Source organism: Dromiciops gliroides, chromosome 4 (genome assembly GCF_019393635.1).
Source record: "Dromiciops gliroides isolate mDroGli1 chromosome 4, mDroGli1.pri, whole genome shotgun sequence".
In the NCBI taxonomy this organism is placed as follows: Eukaryota; Metazoa; Chordata; class Mammalia; order Microbiotheria; family Microbiotheriidae; genus Dromiciops; species Dromiciops gliroides.
The window spans coordinates 274,201,277-274,227,475 of record NC_057864.1 but is presented as its reverse complement, the minus strand read 5'-3'; the positions used below and the strand labels follow the sequence as shown (position 1 = coordinate 274,227,475).

The following is a 26,199-nucleotide window of genomic DNA, read 5'->3' as shown; positions in this document are numbered from 1 at the left end:
TAACAGAAATACATTTGCTATGATTAAAATAAATAAGGAAGAATATACTTCAATCATAGGGCAGAAATAAACAATAATAAATAGGGAATTAATCATTCAGTTAGTTTGATTATTCTAATTAGTGAAGCAGCTTAAGATATTTTAAAATAAATTTTTACTTAAAAAATAATAAAATGACAAACCTCAATTAATGTCATTATTGATTTTCAGCAAGTCCTGTGCAAATATTCACTATACAGAATGCAAGGGAAAAGGGAATCATCCTTGGTTTTGACTCAATAGAAAGATTTCAGTATAAATACATTCATCTTTTTTACATGATTCTACTTTCTTTACATAGCATCATGTATGGCTGCATAGGTATATATGTATGTGTACATATGCAAATAATGTGTATATAATATATGCACAATGCATGTGAATGTAGATTAATATATGCACATTATGCAAGCACACATATCGATGCATATGTATAGGGAATTCACGTAAATGAGTATTTTATTTATATTTGTGTGTGTTGTATATGTATGCATATATATGTACATACAAACATTATGTTTACATATGCATATATACATATATATGTGTACATATACACATACATATATGTGATATAGAGAAATATATGCCTAATGTATATTCAAAGCTAGGTTGAGACCAGTGCACATGTATAACCTATATCTGATTGCTTACCATCTCAGGGAAAGGGGATAGAATTTGGAAACCAAACTTTAAATAAAAATGTTCATTATTTTAAAAGAAAAAGCATTTTTAAAAAGGAGCTTATAGTTGATCCTCAAGTCAATACTAGGGAGCCAGGGACTTTTAATGAAAATGGAATGACATAGTCAGAACTTTAGGAAAATCTCTTTGGCAGCTGTGTAGAAGATGGATAGGAGAGACAAGAGACTTGGAACAGAAAGACCAGTCAGGAGGTTATAGCAATAATTTAATTCAGTGGATCTCAAAATATGGTCTGGTGACCCCAGAAGTCCCTAAGATCCCTTTTAGGAGTCCACAAGGTCAAACTTATTTTCATAACAATATTAATATATTTTCATTTACAATATGGTTAATATTTATTTATATAACCCATGTAAACTAAAGCTCTTTGAGGGTTCCTCAATGAGGCAGCTAGGTGTTACAATGGATAGAGTGCTAGGCCTGGAATCAGAAAGACCTGATTTCCAATCCAAGCTCAGTCACTTTATTGACTGTGATCCTGGTCAACTTTTGTCTGCCTCAGAGTGGGGATCATGATAACACCCATCTCACAAAGTTATTATGACAATCAAATTAGATAATATTTATAAAACACTTAGCATAGAACCTGGCAAATAGTAAATACTAAATAAATGTTTATTACTTTCTATTTTTTCTCTTTCCTAATTTTTAAATGTAAAGGGGTCCTGAGAACAAAACTCTTGAGAACTGTATATGGAATGACTTAGAGTGAGGAGCTGAATGAAGGTGCCACAGAGTTAGTTTATTGTCCCAGGGGACCAGAAGGATGGTAAAGCAGTAATAGGGACATTTCAGAAGAGGACTGGGTTTGGGGGGGGGGGGACAAGACAACTTAATGAAATCTGTGAAAACTTATCATACCTATTTATTTTGTGAAACTCACTCATATCCATTCAAAATGAAAAGTATGTGTCTCTGGGATTCTACATAGCAGTGGGATGGGGCACAGCATGGGACTGATAGGTGATGATTTGTCAAGGTTATACAGACAAGCCCCATGATTGACAATTTTGGGGCAATTTGGATATGACCAGTCTTCCTCCAACAGGTTGACTACACCCCAGAGGGAGGGGGCCTTGCCTTTGGAGATCAGCAATTTAGCAATTAAGCCTTACAGAATTATCTGATACTTAGAGAGATTAATGGACTTGCCCATAGGCACAGTCTTGAGTATCAGAGACAGGTTTTGAATCTAGTTGCTCCTTAAGAAAAGGACAGCCTTCTACCCACTATTCCATGCTGCCTTTCATTCATGAATAATACTTCAATACAAATTGAAATATCAGACTATCTAGAACAAAGCTTCTTAAACAGAGAGTTGCAACTGTCGGGGTTGCAAAAATGTTTGATTGATTGGGAGCAGCTAGGTGGCACAGTGGATAAAGCCCTGGATTCAGGAGGACCTGAGTTCAAATTCGGTCTCAGACAAGTGACACTTACTAGCTGTGTGACCCTCATTGCCCCACAAAAAAACAAACAAACAAAAATGGTTCATTTGTATAAGTATTTGATATACCTAAATACTTGGGGTCACAGAAAAATTTCTTGAGTGAAAAGAGGTCACAAGTGGAAAAAGTTTAAGAAGCTCTGATCTAGAAGACCAAGTGCTAAGAAAGAGTTGTGAAATCTCTGGAAATATTGAAGCCATGGTAAGAAAACTTTGTTGTTATTTTGTCTTTCTGGGAAGAAAAAAGAAAATGGGAGGGGGTGGGGGGAGAAATGGTCTGTACTTATTTTTAGTGGCTTTTACAATGATAAAGGCTCCATATCTTTGGAAAATAGAAATGTATTATGCATTAACTTTGGTTTGCTCACCATATGATTGTGTTGATATATTTAGAGATATGAAGGCCTGAAAAATAAAATATATCAACAATTCAGAAATGCCACTCCCACATCCCCCACATACAGTCTTGAGAGAAAAATAGGAAACCATCTCAGTAGGTAGAAAAAGGAGAGTTTCTTCTACAAATTTTTTTCAGCTTTCTCCACCCCTCTCCTCCCAGCCCCTCACCCCAGCCACACACAAAGAAATGCACACTTGCATTAACCACAGTATTTATATAGGCTAAAAGCAAGTAAAGTTTCAATCATAAGTTAGGTGGAAAGGTAAAAAGATTCAGAACACAGAATGCTTGGGAGAAAATCCAAGTGAGGTCAAATAGACTGACAATAGGGGAAAGCTAGGCAGTCAGAAACTAGAATGAAGAATTTTTACACCATGAAAAGGATGTATTGCCTGTACCCATGCCTTCTGACAACCAAATTATAGCTGAATATACATATATTGATATGCATATATGCAATATAGACTTATATATTTATATACATATGATATATTTCAGATTCAGTGTTCTAGTCATTCCTAACTGATACGTGTCTATATACATACATGCATGTATATACATATACACATTAGACACCCATAATTTCTCATTTAACTCAATTGTTAGGATTCTTCCAAACTAAGTTTGTCTTACTCTATTGAGTTAAATTAGTAAAAGAAATGGGGGGCAGCTAGGTGGCACAGTGTAAAGCACTGGGTCTGGATTCAGGAAGACCTGAATTCAAATCCAGCCTCAGACACTTGATACGACCTGTGTGACCTTGGGAAAGTCACTTAACCCTCACTGGCCCACAAAAAACAAACAAAAAAGAAATGCATTGTATGTAATGCAAATAGCAACAATGCTGCCTTGGGTAGGTGAAGGAAGATTAAATGTCAGTCCAATGTAATTTTAAAATAGGCAAAATAATTTAATAATTTTTTTTTTATTCTGGTACCAAAATAAATGTTGCTCACTCAGTGAGTCAGGTTACAGCTATTTCTATTCTCCTCTTACCTAAAGGCATGTCCAAAATTCTAAGGGAAAAAAATTATCATAAATTGTAATTCTCTTTTCCAAAACATATCCTTTTCCTATAATTCTTTCCTGAATGACATGCATGTCCTATACCTAATTATTCAGACCACAATGCCAGCAAATATTTCTCATTCTTAAGTAATCAAAAATGAGATCCTGTATTTAAAATGTTGCTTTTTAGCAGTCACTATTATTTTACAATTGATATTATCCACATATATGGCCTATAGACTCAAACTCAAAGTATCTTCATTTGTTGCAAAGCATCCAGGGACTGATTTTTTCCTCTGCAAGTGCCCTGATAATTATTTGCCAAAAACCAACTGCAAAATGACTTTTAAGATATTGGAATTCTTATAGAACAAAGTAAAAAAAAACAACTCTGTGTGTGTGTGTATGTATAAAACTCTAAAACATGAAATGTCTATCCTGTAAATTAGTGGATAAAGTGCTAAACATGAAGTCATTAAAAACTCATCTTCCTGAGTTCAAATCTGGCCTCAAACACTTAACTAGGTGTGTGCAACCCTGGGCAAGTTACTTAACTGTTTACTTTAGTTCCCTCACCTGCAAAATGAGCTGGAAAAAGAAATGCCAAACCACTCCAGTGTCTTCGCCAAGAAAACCTCAAAAGGGGTCACTAAGAGTTGGACAATTACTGAAGAAGAGTAAACTTTCTAAACTACTTCCATATAATCAATTATCAACCAAAAATTTATTCCCATAGTCTACTCAAAATAAATTTTTAAAAAATATTAATGTAACAGAACATCCCGTGCTGAAATAAAAGCAGACATACAAATTTCACAGTACTAAATATAACACTTTAAAAGTATATTTTAATAAGCAAAGAAATTAGAAAATGTCTTGCTATCAACATTCCCCAGGCCAATACTTATCCATTTACTTTAATGGAATCTTGTTTCATTTAACAGAAACTGTATGTCCACTAGTATGGAGGCCATGGGATAATCTATATCTCAAATTAAGCATATCATTGGCTATTTTTGATCCTTAAAAAACAGAAATTAAAAAATTTTACAACTCATCGCTATAATAAGATTGCCTGGGCAGCTTTCTTCTTAAGTTTTATGAATAAAAAGATACTGAAAAAGGGATAACTGTCTTATGCTAGCCATAGAGCATTTAAGATTTGAATAATTTACATAGAAGTGAAATTCCCAGAGCCCAATATTACCTTAATTTCTATTTCTACTCTATCTATTTGAAAAACTAAAATTCATTTCACTGAAAACCTAAATAATTATTTTAAAAGGCACCATAGGAAAAAAAATAAAAGGCACCATAGGAAATTTGACCAGATTTTCTTAGTTGATCAAGCTAATCCACTGGCAGTTAATTGAGTGAATCCCTAATAGATATGACATGTTGGACATATATAGCTCTATGGCCTCAATTTCTATATGGGGGGTACATTAGTATTCTATATTGCCTTTTGTATTATACCATCTTAGAGCAGAAGGCAAAATAAGGGAGTGAAAGTTCTCTACCTTGTCACAAAGGTAAAAATAATTGTGAGTCAAGATGAGTATTGTGGTCACCTTCCTTTCTCTAGATAACATGCTATTTAAGCACCACAGTATATACTTTGTTGTTCACTACTTTATCATGATGGTTATCTAAGACACAAATAAGTATTCCTTGTGATTATAACATTCTGTTTGAAAGACAACTCTGTATGGTCTACATACATACAGAGATTGCCAAAAGGGGGTGAATGAAAAAAATCTAAAATGGAAGGGAATAAGAATGTATTAAGTGCCTACAATGTGCCAGACCCTGTACTAAGAGCTATACAAATATTATTTCATTTGATCCTCACAGCAATCCTTACCTTACTGTAATCCCATGACTACAGTAGAGGAAACTAAGGTAGAAATGGGGTAAGTGACTTAAGATTTGAACTCTGGTCTTCTTAGTTCCAGGCTCAGTGCTCTTCCCACTATACTACCTAGCTGTTTCTAAAAAAAAAAAAATCCTGAAAGGAAGAAAAATGAAGCAATGTTGTTGTTGTTGTTGTTGTTGTTGTTGTTGTTGTTGTTGTTGAGTTGTTTCAGTTGTATATGACTATGACCTCATTTGAGATTTTCTTAGCAAAGCTTCTGGAGTGATTTGTCATTTCCTTCTCCATCTCATTTTACAAATGAGGAAACTGAGGCAAGCAAGCTTAAGTGTCTTGCCCAGGGTCACAAAGTTACTAAGTGTCTGAGGCCAGATCAGCAACTCTTCTCCAATTTATAATCTTAGAGAAATGTTCTCCAAGATTAAATGACTAGCCCACACTTATACAGCCCTTAAGTATAAGAGGCCAGAAGACCTGAACCTAATCCTTCCTGACTCTCATCATAGTGCTTTATACCAGTGATGTCAAACTTAAATAGAAATAGGGAACAATGAACCATAAAGAAAGATCTCTGCAAGCCACATAATGACTTACTTTTAAAATATTATCTATGTTTTACTTTTTTTTAATAGTTCCCAGTTACATTTTAATTTGGTTCAGGCTACATTCAAGAGTGTCATGGGTCTATTTTGGCTCATGTGTTTGACACTTCTATGTCTCTCTCTTTCATACATGTAAATGTATGTTTATACATATGTGTATGTAATTATATGTATATGCATACTAGTGCATATCTGTACTTGTGTATATGTGTGTTGAGGTATACATTGTTTCTTTCCTATAAGGAAAAGTTCTAATAAAATGTTTGATTTTAAAAATATATATTTATGTATATACATATTTGCACAATTAAAAAAAAGAAAAAAATCTGGCTCCTCCTTTCCAATTTTTCTAGTCTCCTTTGACATCGTTCCCTTTCACTTACTCACTATTCTAGATGCACTGGTCAGTTCCTCAGACAGCACAATCTATCTCCCAACTACAGGGAGTTACACAAGTTATCCCTCAGATCACTCCTAACCATTGACTCTTAAAAATCCCTAGCATCCTTCAAAGAGTAGGTATGAGACTATCTCCTACAAGAAGGTTTTGCTGATGCCTCCTGTCTCCATCTAGTTGTTTCTCTCTCTCTCTCTCTCTCTCTCTATATATATATATATATATATATATAGATAGATAGATAGATAGATAGATAGATATATAGATATATCTATATCTATATGTATATAGATATAGATATATATACACACACACACAGCTCGGTCTGGTTTAGTAACAAATAAACAAATAAATGAAAAAAAAAAGGAAGGGAAGGAAGGAAAGAACCATATGAAAGTTTTATATATTAGAATTTGCACTATTCAAAATTAACATTTTGTTAACTACAGTAATTGGTTATAGACCAATGCAAATGTGCAATGAAAATTCAAAGATTGTAAAGTTTTCATGGTTCTCATTATTCACACCAATGGAAATTTGACTGTACATGGTACTCATTTATTTTTATACATGCAACATTTTGAGTATAGACACTGTTTCCTTTTAATCTTTGGAACAACAATGCTTACATACATATACATAGGTTATATATACTTACTTAAATTACTGGGGTTACTAAAACTGTTTCTAGCTAAATTATTGGGGGGCCAGACTGGGTTTTTAAAAAAATATTGCTACTATAAATTAATGGCTATTGCACCAGTTTAGGCAGTAAGCATTTATTATTAAAGTAAATTAAATGTTAGTAAAGAATTTACCGAGTGGCATTTAACACAAGCTGAAAAACCCCAGTACCATATTGTCTCTTAGAGAGCACATGACCTCAGACAGAGTTCAGAAGCCCTACATTACCTACTCTGGCCTAAGAGGAGAGTGCCCACCAACTGACCATGTGTTCAGACCAAAAGTGAGCTCCAAGACGGTGCTAACCAAGAGCCAAGTGTTCCTAACTTTTACCCTCCTTTGATAGGTGCCTGCGGCTACACACTGATGAAAAGCTAATTGGTCAGCATCATTCAGTTCCATTGATTGACATGACTTGAAGGTGGTCCATATTAAAATGAACTGTACATGCTGACAACAGGATCTTAATGGGAGACTGACCCCCTGAGGACAAAGTTAAAGTCCAGATAAGCGCAGCTTAATATCCTCAATTCACTAAAATAAGACAAAAGAGTCTACATCTCTATTGTACCTTTGCACTGGCTCTGAAAGAGATTAGCTAATGTTCCTGAACTAAACTTTCTAAAGTGGGGGTGAAGAGAAAGGGTCCCCCCAAAAAAACATTATTAATAATTATTTTCTCACACACACATTTATATCAGTAAAAAATAACAAGTTATTTGAAGTAGTTTTATGTATTAGAATTTGCATTATTCAAAATCAATATTTTGTTATATATAGTCATTGGTTACACGACAATGAAATATGTTTTGTTTATTGAATTGCTATTTTCTTTCCAAATTCCCTGTAACAATCATTACATTATATGGCAACACTATTGATAGACCAAATAGGCAAACCAATGGGTAGGGTGCTGAACCTGGAGTCAGGAAGACCTTGTTCAAGTCAAGTGAATTCAGCAAGTCACTTTCAGGATCAGTCAGTTTTCTCAGCTGTAAAATTGGTTAACAGTATCCTTGACCTCACATGTTATTTTAAGGATCAAAGGAGATAACATTAGGAAAATGCTTTTGTAAAATGTACAACACTTGTATAATGATACAAGTACTAGTTATTATTAGTATTATTATTCCTGAAAAAAAAATAGCTAATCTTTCTTTTCTTGCCTTTCCCTTCAGAATAAAATCAATCTCAAAGTATCCATTTTCATGGAACAAATGTAGTAACACTATATGAGGAAAGAGACAGGGAGAGATAGAGAGAGACAGAGGGAGAAAGAGACAAAGGGACAAAGTGACATAGAGACTGACACAGAGTGGGACAGAGGGACAGAAAGGAAGAGAGACACAGAGAGTGAGAGAATGTTTCTGTCATTTAAATGGACTTTAACTGAAAGGATGAGACTGCCTTAGGCAGGAAGTGTTATCAGCATCTGAATCATATTCTAAATACTTACTAAGCAATAATGTTATATAAAAAAGAGAGTTACTCAAACCAGTGTTCCCTGCACAGCTGATGGATTAAGAATGAATTTCAATACTTAAAATTCAGGAATTTAATGGTTTGTATTCTACCTACCTTTGGGGGAGGAAGGCACACATGTTGTGCTGTCTCATTTAAACACTAGTAAGCTACACAGAATTAGTAAAGAGATTAATGTTATCAAATCTTCATCACGTGTTTTTAAAGAAAAACATCTGGGATTTTATGAAGCATTTTATACACTGGAAGCTAGCACAAGCAGTTAAATCTTTACCAGATCTCTGTATCTTTTAGAAAATTCCAAGAATGAGGCATTTGTTTTGCTTAACTAAGTGTGGATTAATATTGACCTTTCCCTATTGAAGTAATTTACTTCCTAGTGAATAACATGTCTGTTTTTACATCTTTTCAGTAGACAAAGTTTGAAGCAGCCAATCTATCTCCGTAGCAGCTGCTTTTTATTTTCAAATTGGAGGGTATTTTTGTCATTTTTATTTACTCTTGGGTCCAAATACCTCCCCACTTAATAATCAACTTTGAGATCCTTGCTGACACTAGGCAAATAGGCTGATCACCATGTATAAGATCTTAATGATGATTAAGAAATCCATCTGAGTCTTGCTAGGAGTAAATCCTTTCTTCTTCTGCAACCAGTTAAGGATAATGATTGATGATTGTGTATAACTAAACCTGTTAGTCCCAGAAACAGTGAGTAGTCTCACCCCAAAAGAAAAAAGAGATGGAAATTAAAGAGACACCTACTGAGCCTTTGGTAAAAGAACAAAACAAAGACCACACAATCAACAAAATGATCTTTATCCTCAAGAAACATACATTCTAATAGTTCAGAGATTCTTAACCTTAACAAAAGAGCACATGCCTTTCTGCCTCTGTGTGTGTGTGTGTGTGTGTGTGTGTGTGTGTGTGTGTGTGTGTGTGTGTGTGTGTGTGTGTGTGTAATGGACCCTTTTGACAGTGTAGTTAAGTCTATGGTTACCTTCTCCAAATAACGTTGTTGTTGTTTTTAAATGCCTAAAATAAAATACGTAGGATTACAAAATAAACTAATATGGTTATCAAAATATTTTATGTACACAGACTCTAGGTTAAGAAACCCTGGTAAATGGAAGACATGTAGGAAAATACAAGGTAACATTAGAGAGGAGGCACTAGCAGCTGGGTAAAACAGGAAATGTCCTCCTAGAGAAGACAACTGTAGTTGAACTTAGTTTTGAGCCCATGATTTCAAGAGACAGAGGTGAAAAAGGAAAGCATTCAATGTATGCTATGGGGGTAGGACTGGGGACAGAGTGTACAAGGGCACGAAGATGAAAAGTCTTATGTGAGGAACAAGTAGGTTAATATAAATGGGTTGTAGAACATGTGGAGTGGGGGCAGTATATAGAAAGCTGAAAAGGTAGGAAGGAGTCAAGTTATGATGAATTTTAAATGTTAAAACAGAGATTATTTTTGATCTGAGATGTAATAAGAAGCCACTGTAGTTTACTGACTGGGCATGGAGGTAGGGGAGAAATGGTCAGATCTTAGGAAAATCATTTTAGAATTGGAATGGCCAGAAAACTGATGCAAAAAGACCAATTAAAAGACTATTGCAGTAGTCTAATAAAGAGAGTCTTGGGGCAGCTAGGTGGTGTAGTAGATAAAGCACCAGCCCTGGATTCAGGAGGACCTGAGTTCAAATCCGACCTCAGACCCTTGACACCTGCTAGCTGTGTGACCCTGGGCAAGTCACTTAACCCTCATTACCCTGAAAAAAAAGAAGAAAAAAAGAAAAAAAGAGAGAGAGTCTGAAAGACTCTATGGTTGTCTAGTTGGACGATAAAGAATCTGAAGCTCATAAGTTTTACTTATTTTTATAAGAGGACAGGAAATTTGACCAGGAAGATCATCACATCAAGAGGGACCAAAATGGTATAAATAATTGAGGGGGACAGTCAGCAGGTCTCTCCTCTAGCTCTTGAAACTTTGTCATATAAACAGATTTCTTCAACCAGAAATCATCTAATCTAATCCTTCATTTTATAGATCATAAAAATGAGACAGAGAAAGGGTAAGTGACTTTCACAATGTAGCAAAGATAGATTTTGAAACCAGGTCACCCAATTCTATGCTGCTTCACTTATTTCTACCAGTAGTTACCTTCTCTCCACATGACGATGAGGTAATTTGTTCTATATTTACACAATTTTAGAAAGACACAGAAAAAAAAAATCCTCAGACAAAGAGATGTTAAGGGTTAAAATTCTAGCTAAACTGTCTAAAATATCTAATGAGTGGTCGCCAATAAATTATAAGCTTTAGCAAGTTAGACTTTTAAGCATTTATTAAGGAGAATAAGAATTTGGTAAAGAGAGAGAGAAAGGCCTAGATTTCTATCTATTAAAAGGAGAGCACATTTCTAGCTCCCTTCTCCGCCAGCGTCCTCCGGAAAGAGCGCGAGACTGAGCGCCAGTCTCTTCCTTCCTCCTCCCACTAGCCCGCATCACTTCCTGACTCCTGGTCTTGCCCTCAAAGACCTTCCCTTCATGGGCAGAACTCTTCTACAGTAAGTATCCAGCAGGTGGCGTCATTCCAATCGTTACAGAGACATGCTAACAAAGTATAGTTGATACATAATGGACAAAACTACCATAAACAATGTATAAAAATGAGCATATGATATCATTTATCAAGCAATTTAAGATTTGTAAAGCACTTTTACAAACATGATCTTATTATATCCTTGCAATCACCCTGGGGGTAGGTGTTGTTATCCTGATTTTGCAGATAAGGAAACTGAGGTAAGCAAATTAAGTGACCTGTTTCCTGTCAAAGAGTTAGTAAGTGTCTAAGGCAGGATTTGAATGCAGGTCTTCCTGACTACCAGTCTATTGCTCTATCCATTTTACCACCAATGTGTATGGTCAAGCTTGGTTAATGTACTGGTTAGATTTGCTGAATGCTTCCCCCCCCCCCACACACACACACATTTTAAGAATTAATTTGTATTTTGTCCCAAAAGAAAAAAAGAATTAATTTGTGAGGACAGTTAGGTGGCACAGTGGATAAAGCACCTGCCTGGATTCAGGAAGACCTGAGTTCAATGCTGACCTCAGACATTTGACACTTAATAGCTGTGTGACTCTGGGCAAGTCATTTAACCCTTATTGCCCCACCCAAAAAAATTTTTTTTGTTACAAGGAACTGCTTTATTGAGAGGGAAATATTCAAAAATGCAAGTGACATAAAAACAAATATCACTTTAAATTATTTTTAAAAGAGTACAGGCAAACTTTCATATTTTATATTGTCTAGTTTTACTAAATGTTTTTTCTCTAATTTTTTGTTACAACAGATGGGTTGCTAGATAGGGTAAAGGGAGATATATTTGGAAATTAATGTAATATGAAGAAAAAGATATCAATAAAATCAAATATATAATACATGCTGAGCATGGAAGTCAGAGTTTATGCATATCCTTGGATTGCAGTGGCTTAAAGGAATCAGGGAATATTTCCAGGAAGAAATCAATTTTGAGTTAAATTCTGAAGTGTAGTGCCACAAAGACTGTGAGAAAGAGCCAAGACAAAGAAAACCCAAGTGAAGAATTTGAAGTGTAAGAACAAAATTGATCTTATGACCCTAATTAAAAAGGTTATATCTAGCTAAAAAGTGTTTTGCAAGAGAACTATAGTTAAGCTTGGTATCACACAGTGGGAAAGTGACATGAGATGATTTGATTTTATCAGTCAGCTTGTGAGGAGGTGGTGAATGGATTACCAAAGATCATTAAAAAAACTGTTCAGTTTAGGAACTGTTTGGTTGACACAAGTTGGAAGGAAATATTTGAAAGAATTCAGTAGGCAGAATACTTACAAAGAGCTTTTTTGAGTAGACTAGATGCCAAGCATACCTTGGTTTTTGTAATGACTAATTCCTATATATGTTATTTGTAAAGGCCTTGGGCTTTAATGACACACCTAGTTATAGCAAAGAAGACTGCTAGCAATAACCAAATTTTGTCATGTATTACAAAACACCTTAGGAGATTTTCTGTCCTAATTCCCATCAAACTTTTGCTTATGAATTCTCCATGCCATGCTTCACAGGAACACAGTTTATATATAAAAATCTTTCCTAAAATTAGGAAATAAAGAAGCATATATCATCAAAGTTAAATATCTCTATGTGTAAGCCTTTCAAGATGTCTTAACTCTGTAGAATTCTACTAGTGAGAAAGGGACTAAGAAAACAAATTACCTTAATGAAAGATGACTTTGGTTAAGAAATCAAAGAATGTTAACAACAGTTCACAGCAACTGAAGAAAGAGACATATATCATCTTGGGAACTCTTCTTGACAGACAAATAATTACCTGGGAAAATTTTTCATAGATACTATCAGTCATCATACAGCTGACCCAAAGACAATGAGTCAACTTCCCAGTGAAATTTTAAATCTGAAGGAAAGATCCTTAAGGCATGGGATAATGTTTTATTTACATTTGAATCTCACACAAGGCCTTCAACACAAAGAATCTCAAAAATAACTTAAATCTACAAATGAATGAAGACAAGAATTGAAAGCAATTTCCTTTTTAATCACTAATGAGATCTCTCATTTTTCCTGAAGGACTAACTTCTCAACAATTTCTCAACAATTTCTACTTTGCTACCACAAAAAGAATAAAATGTAAAGGTTTCTGAAGCATGGGATCATAGGTATCATTTTGAATAGCAGTTGAGTGGTTCCAGAATTTTATTATTGATGGGGATATAACAACTTTAAGTATATAAGTAATGACTCAGAATAAATAAGATTTAAATAATACATCTGTTCTGGAGATGGATTAGATATGCTTCCTTCTCTTATTAATTCTCCTTTCAAGGGAGTTTAACTAGGTGGACCTGCTGAGCTTTCAAGCTTTAGGGCTTCTATGATTTCTTACAAATATTTATTAGCTTGTGAATCTTCCATAATATGCTATTTACTTTTCAAAACTATACCTTAACCCAGTTAAAAACAATACAAAAATGAATTTACATGATGTTCATAAATCCTCTCCCAGATATTGTCCTGTTTCCTAATATCATTTTGAATTTAATTTTGGGTCTTCAGAAAATTTTTCAGTATAATTGTCCAAATGAAAGAATTAGAGATGGAAAATTTAGTTTTATATATGTGTGTGTGTGTATTTAAAAATCATATTACATTATATATTCACATTTGCAATGCCATGAAAATTACAAAGTTGTTATATGTGACTACCCTTCACATATTCTTTGATCCAGCTAAACTCATTCTGTTATTCCTCACACATGCAGCTCTATCATCCATCCCCATGCCCTCATTTGAACTGTTTCCCTTACTTGGAATGTACTGTCTCCTAACCACAGTCTCTGAATATCTAGGTTCCTTAAAAGCTGAGATCAAATGTTTCCTCCTACAAAACGTGTTTCTTGATACCCCACCACACACACTGGTAATACTTTCCCCTAAAAGTTATCTTGTATTTATTTATAGAGAAGCAGTGGAACATAATGGAAAGAGCTAACCTAAAAGACAGGAAGACCTGGATTCAAATCCTGTCTCATATATACAGGTTATCTGATGCTGGGCAAATCACTTAATAATTACCTGTTCTGAGTAACTTACTAAAACTACTGATATACATTGACAGAGTGAGTTTCATTATTGGGAGTTCTCTATACCAGTGGAATCACAATTCAAGTCACTATCCCCAAACAGTAGACTGTAAAGGTCTTTGCTGGTGTATATATCTATCTATATGTGTTATTGTGAGAAAATAATAATTAATAATTAATTTATTTGGGGGGGGCAGATGAGTTTCAGTCCCTTTCTCAGCCCCCAACTCTACAAAAGTCCAATTCTTGAGGAAGTTCTAATTTTGTTTGGGACAAGCCCAAGGGAACAAAAGGAATGGAGATTGATTTTTTGTCCAGCTAAATTGAACTAACGGGATTAAACCACACCTAGATACTGGACTTGCCTTTGCCCAAGGTCTCTCCCATTAGGTCCTCTGTAGAGTTCCTTTTAATTTGAACCACCCTCAAGTTCATGTCAACCAATGGAATTGAATGATGCTAACCAATTAGTTTTGATCAATGTACAATGACCTGCCTCTATAAAAAGAGGATAAAAGCCTTGATTACATGAGGGTTTCCATTTTGGTGTGCTCTTGTCTCCTCTCTTGGCTTCCTGGACCCACTCACTTGGTTCAGAATTCAGCCTTTTGGTACATGCTCTCCCTCTTAAGGGTATGTAGGCCTGAAGGCCTGACACTAGTACAGAAGTTAGAGAGACACGCGGTCAATTCTTTACTGGTATATATAATGTTAATTAACCATAAATGTTTACTGACAAAATGAGTGTAATAGCCATTAATATATAAATAGCAATAATTTTTAAAACACAGCTATATCTACATGTCATATATACATATTTGTTAATATAACATAATATAATATAGAACCAGACAGGTTCATTTTTTGTCAATAAGTTATGACTAGCATAGTGCTCATTAAATGCTTGTTGAGTGTTTGACTGATGAGAAACTGCTTTTCTGAATAGAAATTAAAGAACACAAAGTTTATTGTTATGAGTAACTAATTCCTACAAATTCTCAAGCATATTAAGAATCTCACTTATCTAAATAAATGTTAGTCATGTAAACCACACCAGCTCGGGGACTAAATTGCTTGACACACCCAATCTTTTACAAATGCATGATGTTTTCAATTGACAAATTATATTAACATAATTTAATCTTTTTATATTATTTTGGACTTTTTCATACAGAGCTATGTTCAATTATAATAGCTCATATTTTAGACTACTTTTAAAGGTTATAAGGTGTTTTCTTCACTATAACCTTCAATGGTAGGTAATGTAAGTAAGATTATCCAAATTTAGCAGAAGAAAAAGATGAGGTTCATAGGGGTAAGGTTATTTATCCCAGATCAGACATCATTTTGACAGGGCCAAAAACAAATCTCAGTTATCCTGATTAAAAATCCAGATAGCATTATTTTCACTACACCAAGATGTCTTCATATCTTATAGTGAAAATTAGACTTCTAGATAACAAAAGAGAATCAAAGATTTATAGTCCAGAAGGATTAGAGGTCATCTACTCCAAACCCTTCACTTTGCAGATGAGAAAACTGAAGTCCAGGGAGATGGTTTACACGTATATTAAGTAGTAGAGCCAACAGTAAAACCCATGTCCTCTGACTGTAGATCTTTCCACTGATCCATGATGTCTATCATGCTTTGTCCAATGGTTGCATATTCTTTCAAAATTCCTTAAGCTCAATATAAAATAAGGCCATCAATCTCTTTCACTGACCCAGAAAGTTATACTATTTGCCTCCCCATAAACAAACAGAAAACCAAACACAATACAAGTATCATGCTTGCTACATATGGACTTGTTTTTTCTTGGTATATGGACAAATTATTGATGAAACCATAGGAAAATATCATGTTTAATGATAACAATAATATTAATTGCAATGATCAATCTAGTTTCCAGAAGACAGATGATGAAACATCCTTGGAAGGAAAACAAGATGCAAAACACACACACATGGCTAATAGATACTTCTATAATATTGTATATGCTACCATTTTGTCAATCAGTTTTAGTTAAGAACAATGATTCTGGATCGAGATAGTACCTCTATGAATTAGGCAAACCTCTCTAAACCCCAATTTCCTCACTTGAAATGAAGGGGTTGGAGTAAATAGGCTCTGAGGCATCTCCAGTTCTAGAAGTGTGATTAAGTTTATAAAAGAGACTTTTAAAGAGTTAACAGAATATTGGAAATTGAGTATGGTTATTTTTTAAGACATGCATTAACTTAAAAACAGAAACCAATAAAGCCCATCATCTCCTGCTTTCTTTTTGCAAAGGGTACCATTTCTTGGTCCAACAACAACAACAAAAAAAAGACCCTTTTTTCCCCCAGGCAATTGTTTACATTTAGTCTTGAATATCCAAAGGACTGTTCAATTATACCACTTGTTTTAATACAGCACAAATATTTTAATAAAAAAAGCCTAAAGAACTTGTCAAATCCTTTCAATTGGAAGTAAACTTTCTTCTTAAATCTTAGTTGCCACTACTCCAAGGTTAAGGAGATATGCTTAATCATCTAATATGTTCCTGCTTCTGCATCATGAAATGATATTGTATTTATTTATCTATATGTATATTGTATCATATAGTACAAGGCTTCCTAAACTTTTTCCACTCATGACCCCTTTTTGCCCAATAAATTTTTATGTGACACCAGGTATATAGGTATAGAAAATAGACATACATAAACATTTTAATGATCCCCCACTTTCAGTTATGCAACTCCACAGTTTAAGAAACTTTGCTCTAGGTACAGAGGTGTCAAACTCCAATAGACATGGATCCTTGTGCTGCATATTGACTTAGAAAAAACACAAATTGATAACCTGTTGTATTATATATTTTTTTATTATTTTGTTAAACATTTCCCAATTGTATTTTAATCGGATTTGAGCCTCACTCAGGTTTTGCTGGCCATGCTCTCCAGGAATCTGACACCTTTGCTCTAGGAAAATATCTTTAAGGGTTGATGGGGAGAGAGGCAAGGGGATATTTGAGTCTCTATCATCCATATGGTATGGGCTACCATACCCAAGATTTCACTGACCCCAAATTCTTCCTGGGGTAGTATAAATAGGTATATCTAAGACAAAAAAACAAACAAACCCTAAGATAGATAGATAGATAGATAGATAGATAGATAGATAGATAGATAGATAGATAGATAGATAGTGTTAACCTGGAAATTAAGGAAACAATCAATATAGGAGAAATAAAGTCTTTAATCGGGGCAGAGGAACTATATAGCTCATGGTATCACAAAGCTTGGAAGCTAAGAATACCCAAAGATGGGAACAGAGGACAGGGTTTTTAAAGGGGTAACAAAACAAAAAGGGAACCAAAAGATTGCTCCAGAGTGACATATAGCTAATTAATGTAAATGAACCTTCCACAAAAGAAATAATAGAATTGCTCCCAAGTTAAGTATAGGCATTACTGACTGAATAGAAACTACTTAAAAAGGTGGACCCTTTTTATATAATAACATAAAGTCCAGGGAGTAAGGTGGGTAGCATTGGGAGGGGACAAGTTGCTTGGGGGAAGGTCCATAAGGCCATCAAGAGTCTGGAAATGACAAAGACAGGCAGCCCCAGGCAATTCATTTGTCTGGGAAAGAGGGTACTCCATGGAGAATCAGTTTTCAGTAAATTTTGTAGTTCTAGATAGATAGATAGATAGATAGATAGATAGATAGATAGATAGATAGACAGACAGACAGACAGACAGACAGATAGATAGACAGATAGACAGATATAAAGATAGAGATATATATATTTTAAAAATAACTCAAGATCTACTACACCAAAAAGGCTTGCTAAAGCCATGATAAACATCCACTGTGAGAAAATAATTATTAATAGTGAGTTTCTTGGGGGACCCAGCTTCAGGCTCTTTTCCCTCCCCCAACTCCAGAAAGTTCATTTCTTGAAGTTTTAGTCTTGTTTGGGACCAGCCCAAGGGTATAACAGAGATGGAGATTGATTCTTTAGTTTAGCTAAATGAGCAGATGGGATTAAACCACACCTAGGTACAGACTTCACCTTTGCCCTCAGGAAGAATCTCTTTCATTAGGTCATCATAGAGCTTATTTTTATTTGAATGACCTTTGGGTCATGTCAACCAATAGAATTGAAAGATGCTAACCAATTAGCTTTGACCAATGTATAATGACCCACCTCAATCAAAAGAGGATAAAGGTCTTGACCACTGAGGGTCCCCATCTTGGTTCATCCTCTTGGCTGTCTTGGCTTCCTGGACCCACTCCCTTGGCTCAACAAGCTGTAGTTTAGTGTGTGCTCTTCCTCCTAGGCCTTGAGACCAAGTGCTATCTCTCTGAGAGACAAAATGGGGCTTTTCTCCTGCCTGTCCTAACTGCCACATAGTCAATGCTTTCCTGGTATATATGATATTAATTAATAATAAATGCTTACTGCCAAAATGGGTACAATAGCCATTAATATATAAATAGCAACAATTTTAAAAAAACACACCACTTAAGACAGCCACTATATTTAGGTGTCAAACCATGCTTAGCTCAAAGACTTAAAAGATTCAAGGTTTTTCTCCTTAAATGAACACACTGTTCCAGAAGACTTGTTATCCTTTTGTTGACTAATAAACTCATAATCACTATATTTGTGGTGCCAATGACCTTTAACCATCAATGCTACACTTCTCATTCATCAGTAAATATAGCTTAAAAACATTCTGTCCTAAAACAGAGTAGGTAGTGATTCAAGTGTTGACAAAAGTCAGTAATCTCCCTCTTCCAGTGACTCAGTCATAGTTTTGAAGTGACTTTTACAGACCAAGTTGCAAAAATATAATTCAATTCAAAGAATAAACCCAGCAATATTTAATAAGCAAAAATTAGAATAAACTCAAACTTCCTTCAAGATGAACAAGTTAAAGGAGCTAAAATAAATTATTTCACAAAACAGAATTTGAGTTTTTTAAAGAACCCTGGCTACAGTCTGGGCCAAAAAATACCCAAAAGGAATTTGTGCTATAAAACACCTGAATTATATGCAATTTCTGCCTGAAGGCCACCAAGGAGGAGGGAACATTTTACTTCTTAACATAAACAATTTCACTACCAGATATCCACAAAAATTTTTCTTGATATCATCAAGTCCTTAATCAATGACTTTGTAACTTTTACTAATTTTGTCTTGGCTCTACCCTCTAGATCTAAACTGAACAAGTCTTCTTTCTGTCCCGATGGTAATTCTTCAAATAAATTATATGCAACTATTATTTTGCAGCCCCCACCTTGAGTCTTTTCTTCTCCAAACATTGTTATTTCCTGCATGATCTTCATATGAAATGGGCTCAAGACTCTTCACCATTCTGGGTGACCTTCTCTGCACATTCTCAAACTTATCAATACTCCATTTAGACTGAGATTCAGAGGACGAAATAATACTTTTCAGATAAGGTCTACCAAATGCAAAGTGCAGAAGTACTATCACTTCCTTACTCCTTTGAGTTCTGTCTTAACCAAATTGAATTCACTTTTTTCACCATATCTTCAGGGCACTGAATCTTATATATCTTTTCCTCCCCAGACTCATGGCTACCTAATGATATCTTCCCTTCCTCTCTTAGACTTATTAAGCTGGTTGGTTTTGTTTGTTTTATTTGGGTTTTGGAAGCCAAATTTATTGAATTTCACATAAGACTCAGACCAATGGTCTTTTAAGCCTTTTTCTTTTCTTTTTCTTTTTTTTTTCTTTTGCAGGGCAATGAAGGTTAAGTGACTTGTCCAGGGTCACACAGCTAGTAAGTGTTAAGTGTGTCTGAGGCCAGATTTGAACTCAGGTTCTCCTGACTCCAGGGCCAGTGTTCTATCCACTGAGCCACCTAGCTGCCCCTAAGCCTTTTTTTTAAACAGGATATAATCAATCCCTTCCAGATTAGCATCAGTGTTGAAGAAGATGGAAAAAGACACCACTACCTTTTGCAATACCCTCTATGTAAAATCTCTGTACAACCATAGCTCTCAGTCATTCCTGACAAGCTTTTTGTTTCCTGTCATAGCAATCAAAATTTTTAGGGTCTTCAGTTTTCTGTTCTTCAGATCATGACATCAAATATTTAAACAGAGATGGGTTCATAAAGCTATCTAATTTAATCCCCTTCATTTTACAAGTGAGAAAACAGGCTGGGATGTTAACTGAATTGTCCAAAGTCATATAGGAAATTAGTGAAAAAGACTGGTTTAAATTTAGATTAAACTTCTTTTCACAATACCATCATGCCTCTCTGAGGCTATGGAAGTAATTCAAATGAGAAGTGATATATGGATTTGAACCAGTGTCGTGGCCTCTTGAAGGAAGGAAAAAGGAATGGATGTGAAAAATGTAAAAAAACACAATTTGCAAGAACATCAATGTCTCATTATCCAAGAAGATAGTAATAGAACATTCAAGTCCCTATTTCTAAATTCCCTTATGCCATATAAAATCCTACAAATATATCATTGTCTCACTGTAATTGGGATAACTTCTAAATACTCAAAAATTATAATACTCAAAGTGAAACTATAAGTGCTGGGATAAAACCCCATTTCTTTTCTCTCTTCACCCTCCATAACACAGTTCTAAAATCACCGTAACATTCCAAAGATAAAGAAATTTTGTCAAAACACAGTTGTTATAAATTAATACATCCCTTACATTAAACATGATTCGGGTCCTTTGAGGAAGGAAATAAAATCTTATACAGAGGATCATAAATAATTGAGAGTGTAAATGGTATTCCTTGATAATGCCATTCATCACACACGGAGACACACACCCACACACAGACACACAACTTAATTCTTACCTTTCTTGCTTCTTTGATCATCTTGCGAATAGTTTCCTTTATGGTAAGAAAATGTGCCCGTGGCGGATGGAAAAGCAGATCTATATGGGTACTTCCTAGTAGTCCGGGCATCACATAGGGCCATCCCAAATCCAAGTTTGGGGCTTCCACATCAGATTCAATGGGCCAATATGTTCCTGAAGACGAGGTGTCATCACAAGAATTGTCAGGGCCATGGGCTGTGCTTTGTGCAAACTTCTGAACGTTTTTCAAAATATAGTTAATTTCTTCCTCAGCCAAAAACTCTGAATATCGCTCTTTGGCAAGAAATTCTTGGTATGCTTCTAACCCATTCTGTATTAAAGTATCAACAGCTACCCGATACCATTCCTTATAGTGTGGTTCAATGTAGTTGTCTGATTTGCATTCATCATTCAGTGATGAAAGCAGAGATGATGTTTCCATTTTTGCAGATGTTTGGTAAAAAGCACTTTCAAACGTCCATTAGTGCAATAGAAAGATGGTTCTGTGGGGAAGAAGAAAGAAAAATCCAAATTTGCTTGATTTTTTTCACTTCAAATAATTTATAATACTACAGGCATATGACATTTAAGTTTGTCCACTGTCCTTAACAGTATTTCAATTAGAGATCTATTTCAGGCCACAGCTTTGCATTAGCTATTCTTTGTGCTGTAAGTCTCATTCAACAACTTGATGTATAGATTCTTTTATGATCTACATCTTGGTCACCCTTTACTAAGACTTTCCTCCTTTCTTCAGCAATGACAAGAAAACTATCTTTTCTAACAGTCAAAAGTAACACACCACTCTATCTAGATTTGTCTTAAACCAATAAACTCTTTTTTTATTGAGTTTTTTTGCTCTCTGAGATTTAATTTGTACTTTTAAAAGGATATATGATTAGGATTTTTTTTTTTTTTTGCAGGGCAATGAGGGCTAAGTGACTTGCCCAGGATCACACAGCTAATAAGTGTCAAGTGTCTGAGGCCAAATTTGAACTCAGGTCCTCCTGAATCCAGGGCCAGTGCTTTCTCCACTGTGCCACCTAGCTGCCCAGAATATTCTTTATGCATACATGACATGTATTTCCTGAGTGCCTAGCATAAAAATCACTAATAAAAAATGAATACAGGGGCAGCTAGGTGGCACAGTGGAGAAAGCACTGGCCTTGGATTCAGGACGACCTGAGTTAAAATCCAGCCTCAGACATGTGACGCTTAACTAGCTGCGTGACCCTGAGCAAGTCACTTAACCCTCACTGCCTTGCCAAAAAAAAAAAAAAAAAAAAGAATACAAAACATAAACTCTGGTTTCTTGAGATTTACTATCTAGTTGGGGAGAGAAGGGCTATGGTCAGCCATTTATCATTTAAGTACCTATACTGTATTCCAGGCATTGTGGGAGACAAAGAAAGAAAGGAACAACAGAAAGTCCTCATTCTCAAGGAGCTCACATGAAACCATAAGAATGAGGAAGTATGAGAATGACAAAATTGCTATAGAACTTCAGAAAAAGGGAGAAAAAATTGAGATGACTAAATCATAGTAATTCTTCAAACACTGATTAAGCCCCTCAGTGCAAAGCACTGAAAATACATAAAACGGAAACAGTTCCTGCCCTCAAAGAGTTCAACTTCTACTGAGACGGTGCTACACATACACAAATAAGGGATAGGTTCGGCACCTGTGAATTTATTACTACAGGAAACTCTTGATGAGTAACTTCTCTTCCAGCGACAGCTGGTACCTTCTCAGTAACTTAGAGTCTTAGAGTCACCTGATGGCACAGAAAGATTAGATGACTCATCCAGAGCCATAAAATCAGTATGTGTCAGAGGTAAAACTTGAATCAGGGTCTTCCAGGTTCTGAGGTCAGCTCTCTATTCACTAAGCCAAGCTGTTTTGTATGCATTTCATACCAGGAAATGCAAAGTAATATAAGGCAAATTCAAATGGGACAATGAAGCAATACCTGGGGTGTTCAGAAAAAGCAGAAAAAGCACATGTAGGAGGGACTGAGTTATCCCTTGAATTGTTGGTTTGATTTTTTTCTCAACCATCAAGTATTTTTTCCTCTCTACAATTTCACCCCACTCTGAAGAAAAAATGATTAATAAAACCCCTATGATAAATGTACAGTCAAGCAAAATAGATTTTCATATTAGCCAAGTTCAAAAACATGAAGTTTATTCTTTATATCTAGTTCAACATCTCTTTGTATGGAGGTGGTTATAATTCTGCATCATTAACTCTCTGAGATCATAGGTGATCAAGTGAATTACTCTTTGAACAAAGCTATGGATTCTAGGAGATGGAGCTAAAGAGTGAATGCAACCCAGACAATGTGTACAACTTGTCCAAAGACAAGGAATAGATGGAAAGCCACGTATAAGTTGCAGGTAGCAAGTCAGTTTGATTAGAATGGAGCATGTGTGAAGGAGAATACTAAGAAATAACTGTAGAGGAAGGCGGGAGCCATATTGTGAAGAGATATAAATGCCAAGCTGATGATCTTGTACTTTAACCTAGAGATAATAGGAAGCCAGTCTTTTGTTTTGGGTTTGGTTTTGGTTTTGGTGAGGCAATTGGGGTTAAGTGACTTGCCCAGGGTAACAGAGAAAGTAAATCTCAAGTATCTGAGGTCAGATTTGAACTCAGTTCCTCCTGACTCCAGGGCCAGTGCTCTATCCACTGCGCAACCTAGCTGCCCGTTTTTTTTTTTTTATTTTTTGAGTAGAGTAGTGACATAGTCTGATATATTTTAAAGGAATATCAATTTGACAGCTATGTGGAATATGAAACAGATAAAGGAATAGAGACAAGAAAGCAATTGTCATTATGGAGGTGACAGGACTTCAGGCCCTCCTCTTCCTTTATGTAATTATCTTATTTTTTTATATTTATTTCACATTTATATTTTATTTTTATATTTGTTTTATATTTATTTCTATATATAAATTTCAATATTTCTATATATTTTTATATTCTCTATATACAGACATGTGTAGAGATATAGATATAACTAAACCCTAAACACAAATATACATACATGTTTGTGTACAGCTATGGCTCCATGTGTGTATGTGTATGTGTCCATATGTATATATGTCTCCATTATATGTATGTATGAGTGTGTGTGTGTCTCTGTGTGTGTGATCTCCTCAAACAGACCATTAAGCTCCTAACAGTAGGGATTTTTTTTTTCCTTTCTATCCCCAGCATGTAGCAAAGGACCTGGAACATAAAAGAGAAATCTCATTACCTAAGGCTAAAAGGTAAGAAACATTTTAGCATATCCATGGATGGCTAAACAAAGCAAGTGTTAGGAAGATTAGTCTATCAGTATTTAAAAGGTATTAGAGTGGAGAGATAGATAGTAGAGGTAGGAAGATTAGTCAAGACTATTAGTAAAAACAGAGAAGTTATAAAACCAGGAAATAATTCAAGAGATATTTAAGGGGGCAGCTAGCTGGTGCAGTGGATAAAGCACTGGCCCTGGATTCAGGAGGCCCTGAGTTAAAATCTGGCCTGAGACACTTGACACTTACTAGCTGTGTGACCCTGGGCAAGTCACTTAACCCTCACTGCCCTGCCCCCCCCCCCAAAAAAAAAGACAATTTCAATTATACTCACTCTTGAATACCACATTTAAGAAAAGACATTGAAAATGGGAATTTACCCAAGGTAAGGCAATCAGTGAGAATAGAAACCATGCCATATATAGAAAGGAATGAAAAATATTTAGCTTGAAGAAGATAAGACTTGAAACTGAGGGAGAAGGGAGGAATATGACTGAGTCATCTTCAGAACAGTGGTTTTATTGAAAAGGTATTTCTTAATTTAAAAGAATGCATGCACACATACATGTCTGTATATATACAAATGTGCATGCACACATATATCTATGTATATGTAGATATATCTCTCTGTGTGTGTGTATATAGACAAACACCCATTCATGCATGTGTGTTTACACACACATATGACTTACTAACACTTAAAACTATCCAAAAGTGAAATGAGAAGTCATGGTTAGTGAAGAGTTCCCCATGGGATGACCATCAATTTGGGAAGGGCTAAACAAGTTGTGGCATATAATTGTGATGGACTACTATTGTGCTATAAGAAATGATGAATAAGATGGCTTCAGAAAGGACTGGGAAGACTTATATGAACTGATACAAAGTGAAGTGATCAAAACCTGGAAATTGGGGCAGCTAGGGGGCACAGTAGATAAAGCACTGGCCCTGGATTCAAGAGGACCCGAGTTCAAATCTGACCTCAGACACTTGACACTTACCAGCTGTGTGACTCTGGGCAAGTCACTTAACCCCAACTGCCTCAAACACAAACATTTTTTTTAATTAATTAATTAATATCTTGAAAAACCAGGAAATTATTGTACACGGAAACTGTATTATTGTAATGATAATCAAATGTGAAAGACTTAGCTACTCTAATTAATTCAATGATCCAAGATAATTCTGTAAGACTCAAGATGAAAAATGCTATCTACCTCCAGAAGAGAACTGATGAATTCAATACAGATTGAAGCATTTTTTCCTTTTTTTTCTCCTTCATGTGTGTGTAGCTGTGGGGGGGGGGGGAGGGGGGGTCTTTTGCAACATGGCTAATGTGGAAATATTTTTTCATGAATTCACATTTATAATTAATATATTGCTTACCTTCGCAAGGCATAGGAGGAGAAGTGGGAGGGGGAGAATTTGAACTCAATTTTTTTTAAATTAATGTTAAAAAATTTTCATATAATTTGTAATATTAACAATACAAATAAAAATAACTAATAATAAGATCTAATTGTGAAATATTTAAGGAAACAAATAAAATCTTTTTTAAAAAAGTTCTCCATGACGGGTGAAAGGAACAGTCTCCAAGCAGAGGGTATATGATCATACACAAGGGATGGATTTTTTTGTTTGTTTTTGTTTTTTTTGGTGAGGCACCTGGGATTAAGTGACTTGCCCAGGGTCACACAGCTAGTAAGTGTCAAGTGTCTGAGGCTGGAATTGAACTCAGGTCCTCCTGACTCCAGGGCCCGTGCTCTATCCACTG

The 26,199-nt window shown here is 35.3% G+C and overlaps 1 protein-coding gene across 1 annotated transcript in view; it reads right to left on the bottom strand.

The window, feature by feature from the left end:
* The window catches only part of FAM83B (family with sequence similarity 83 member B), a 91,136-nt gene extending 69,565 nt beyond the window's left edge, over positions 1-21,571 (bottom strand). Inside the window, exon 1 of the mRNA XM_043999507.1 lies at positions 21,128-21,571. Within this exon, the coding sequence (XP_043855442.1) occupies positions 21,128-21,571 (444 nt within the window). The remainder of the gene's footprint in view (positions 1-21,127) is intronic.
* Between the last annotated feature and the right edge of the window lie 4,628 nt (positions 21,572-26,199).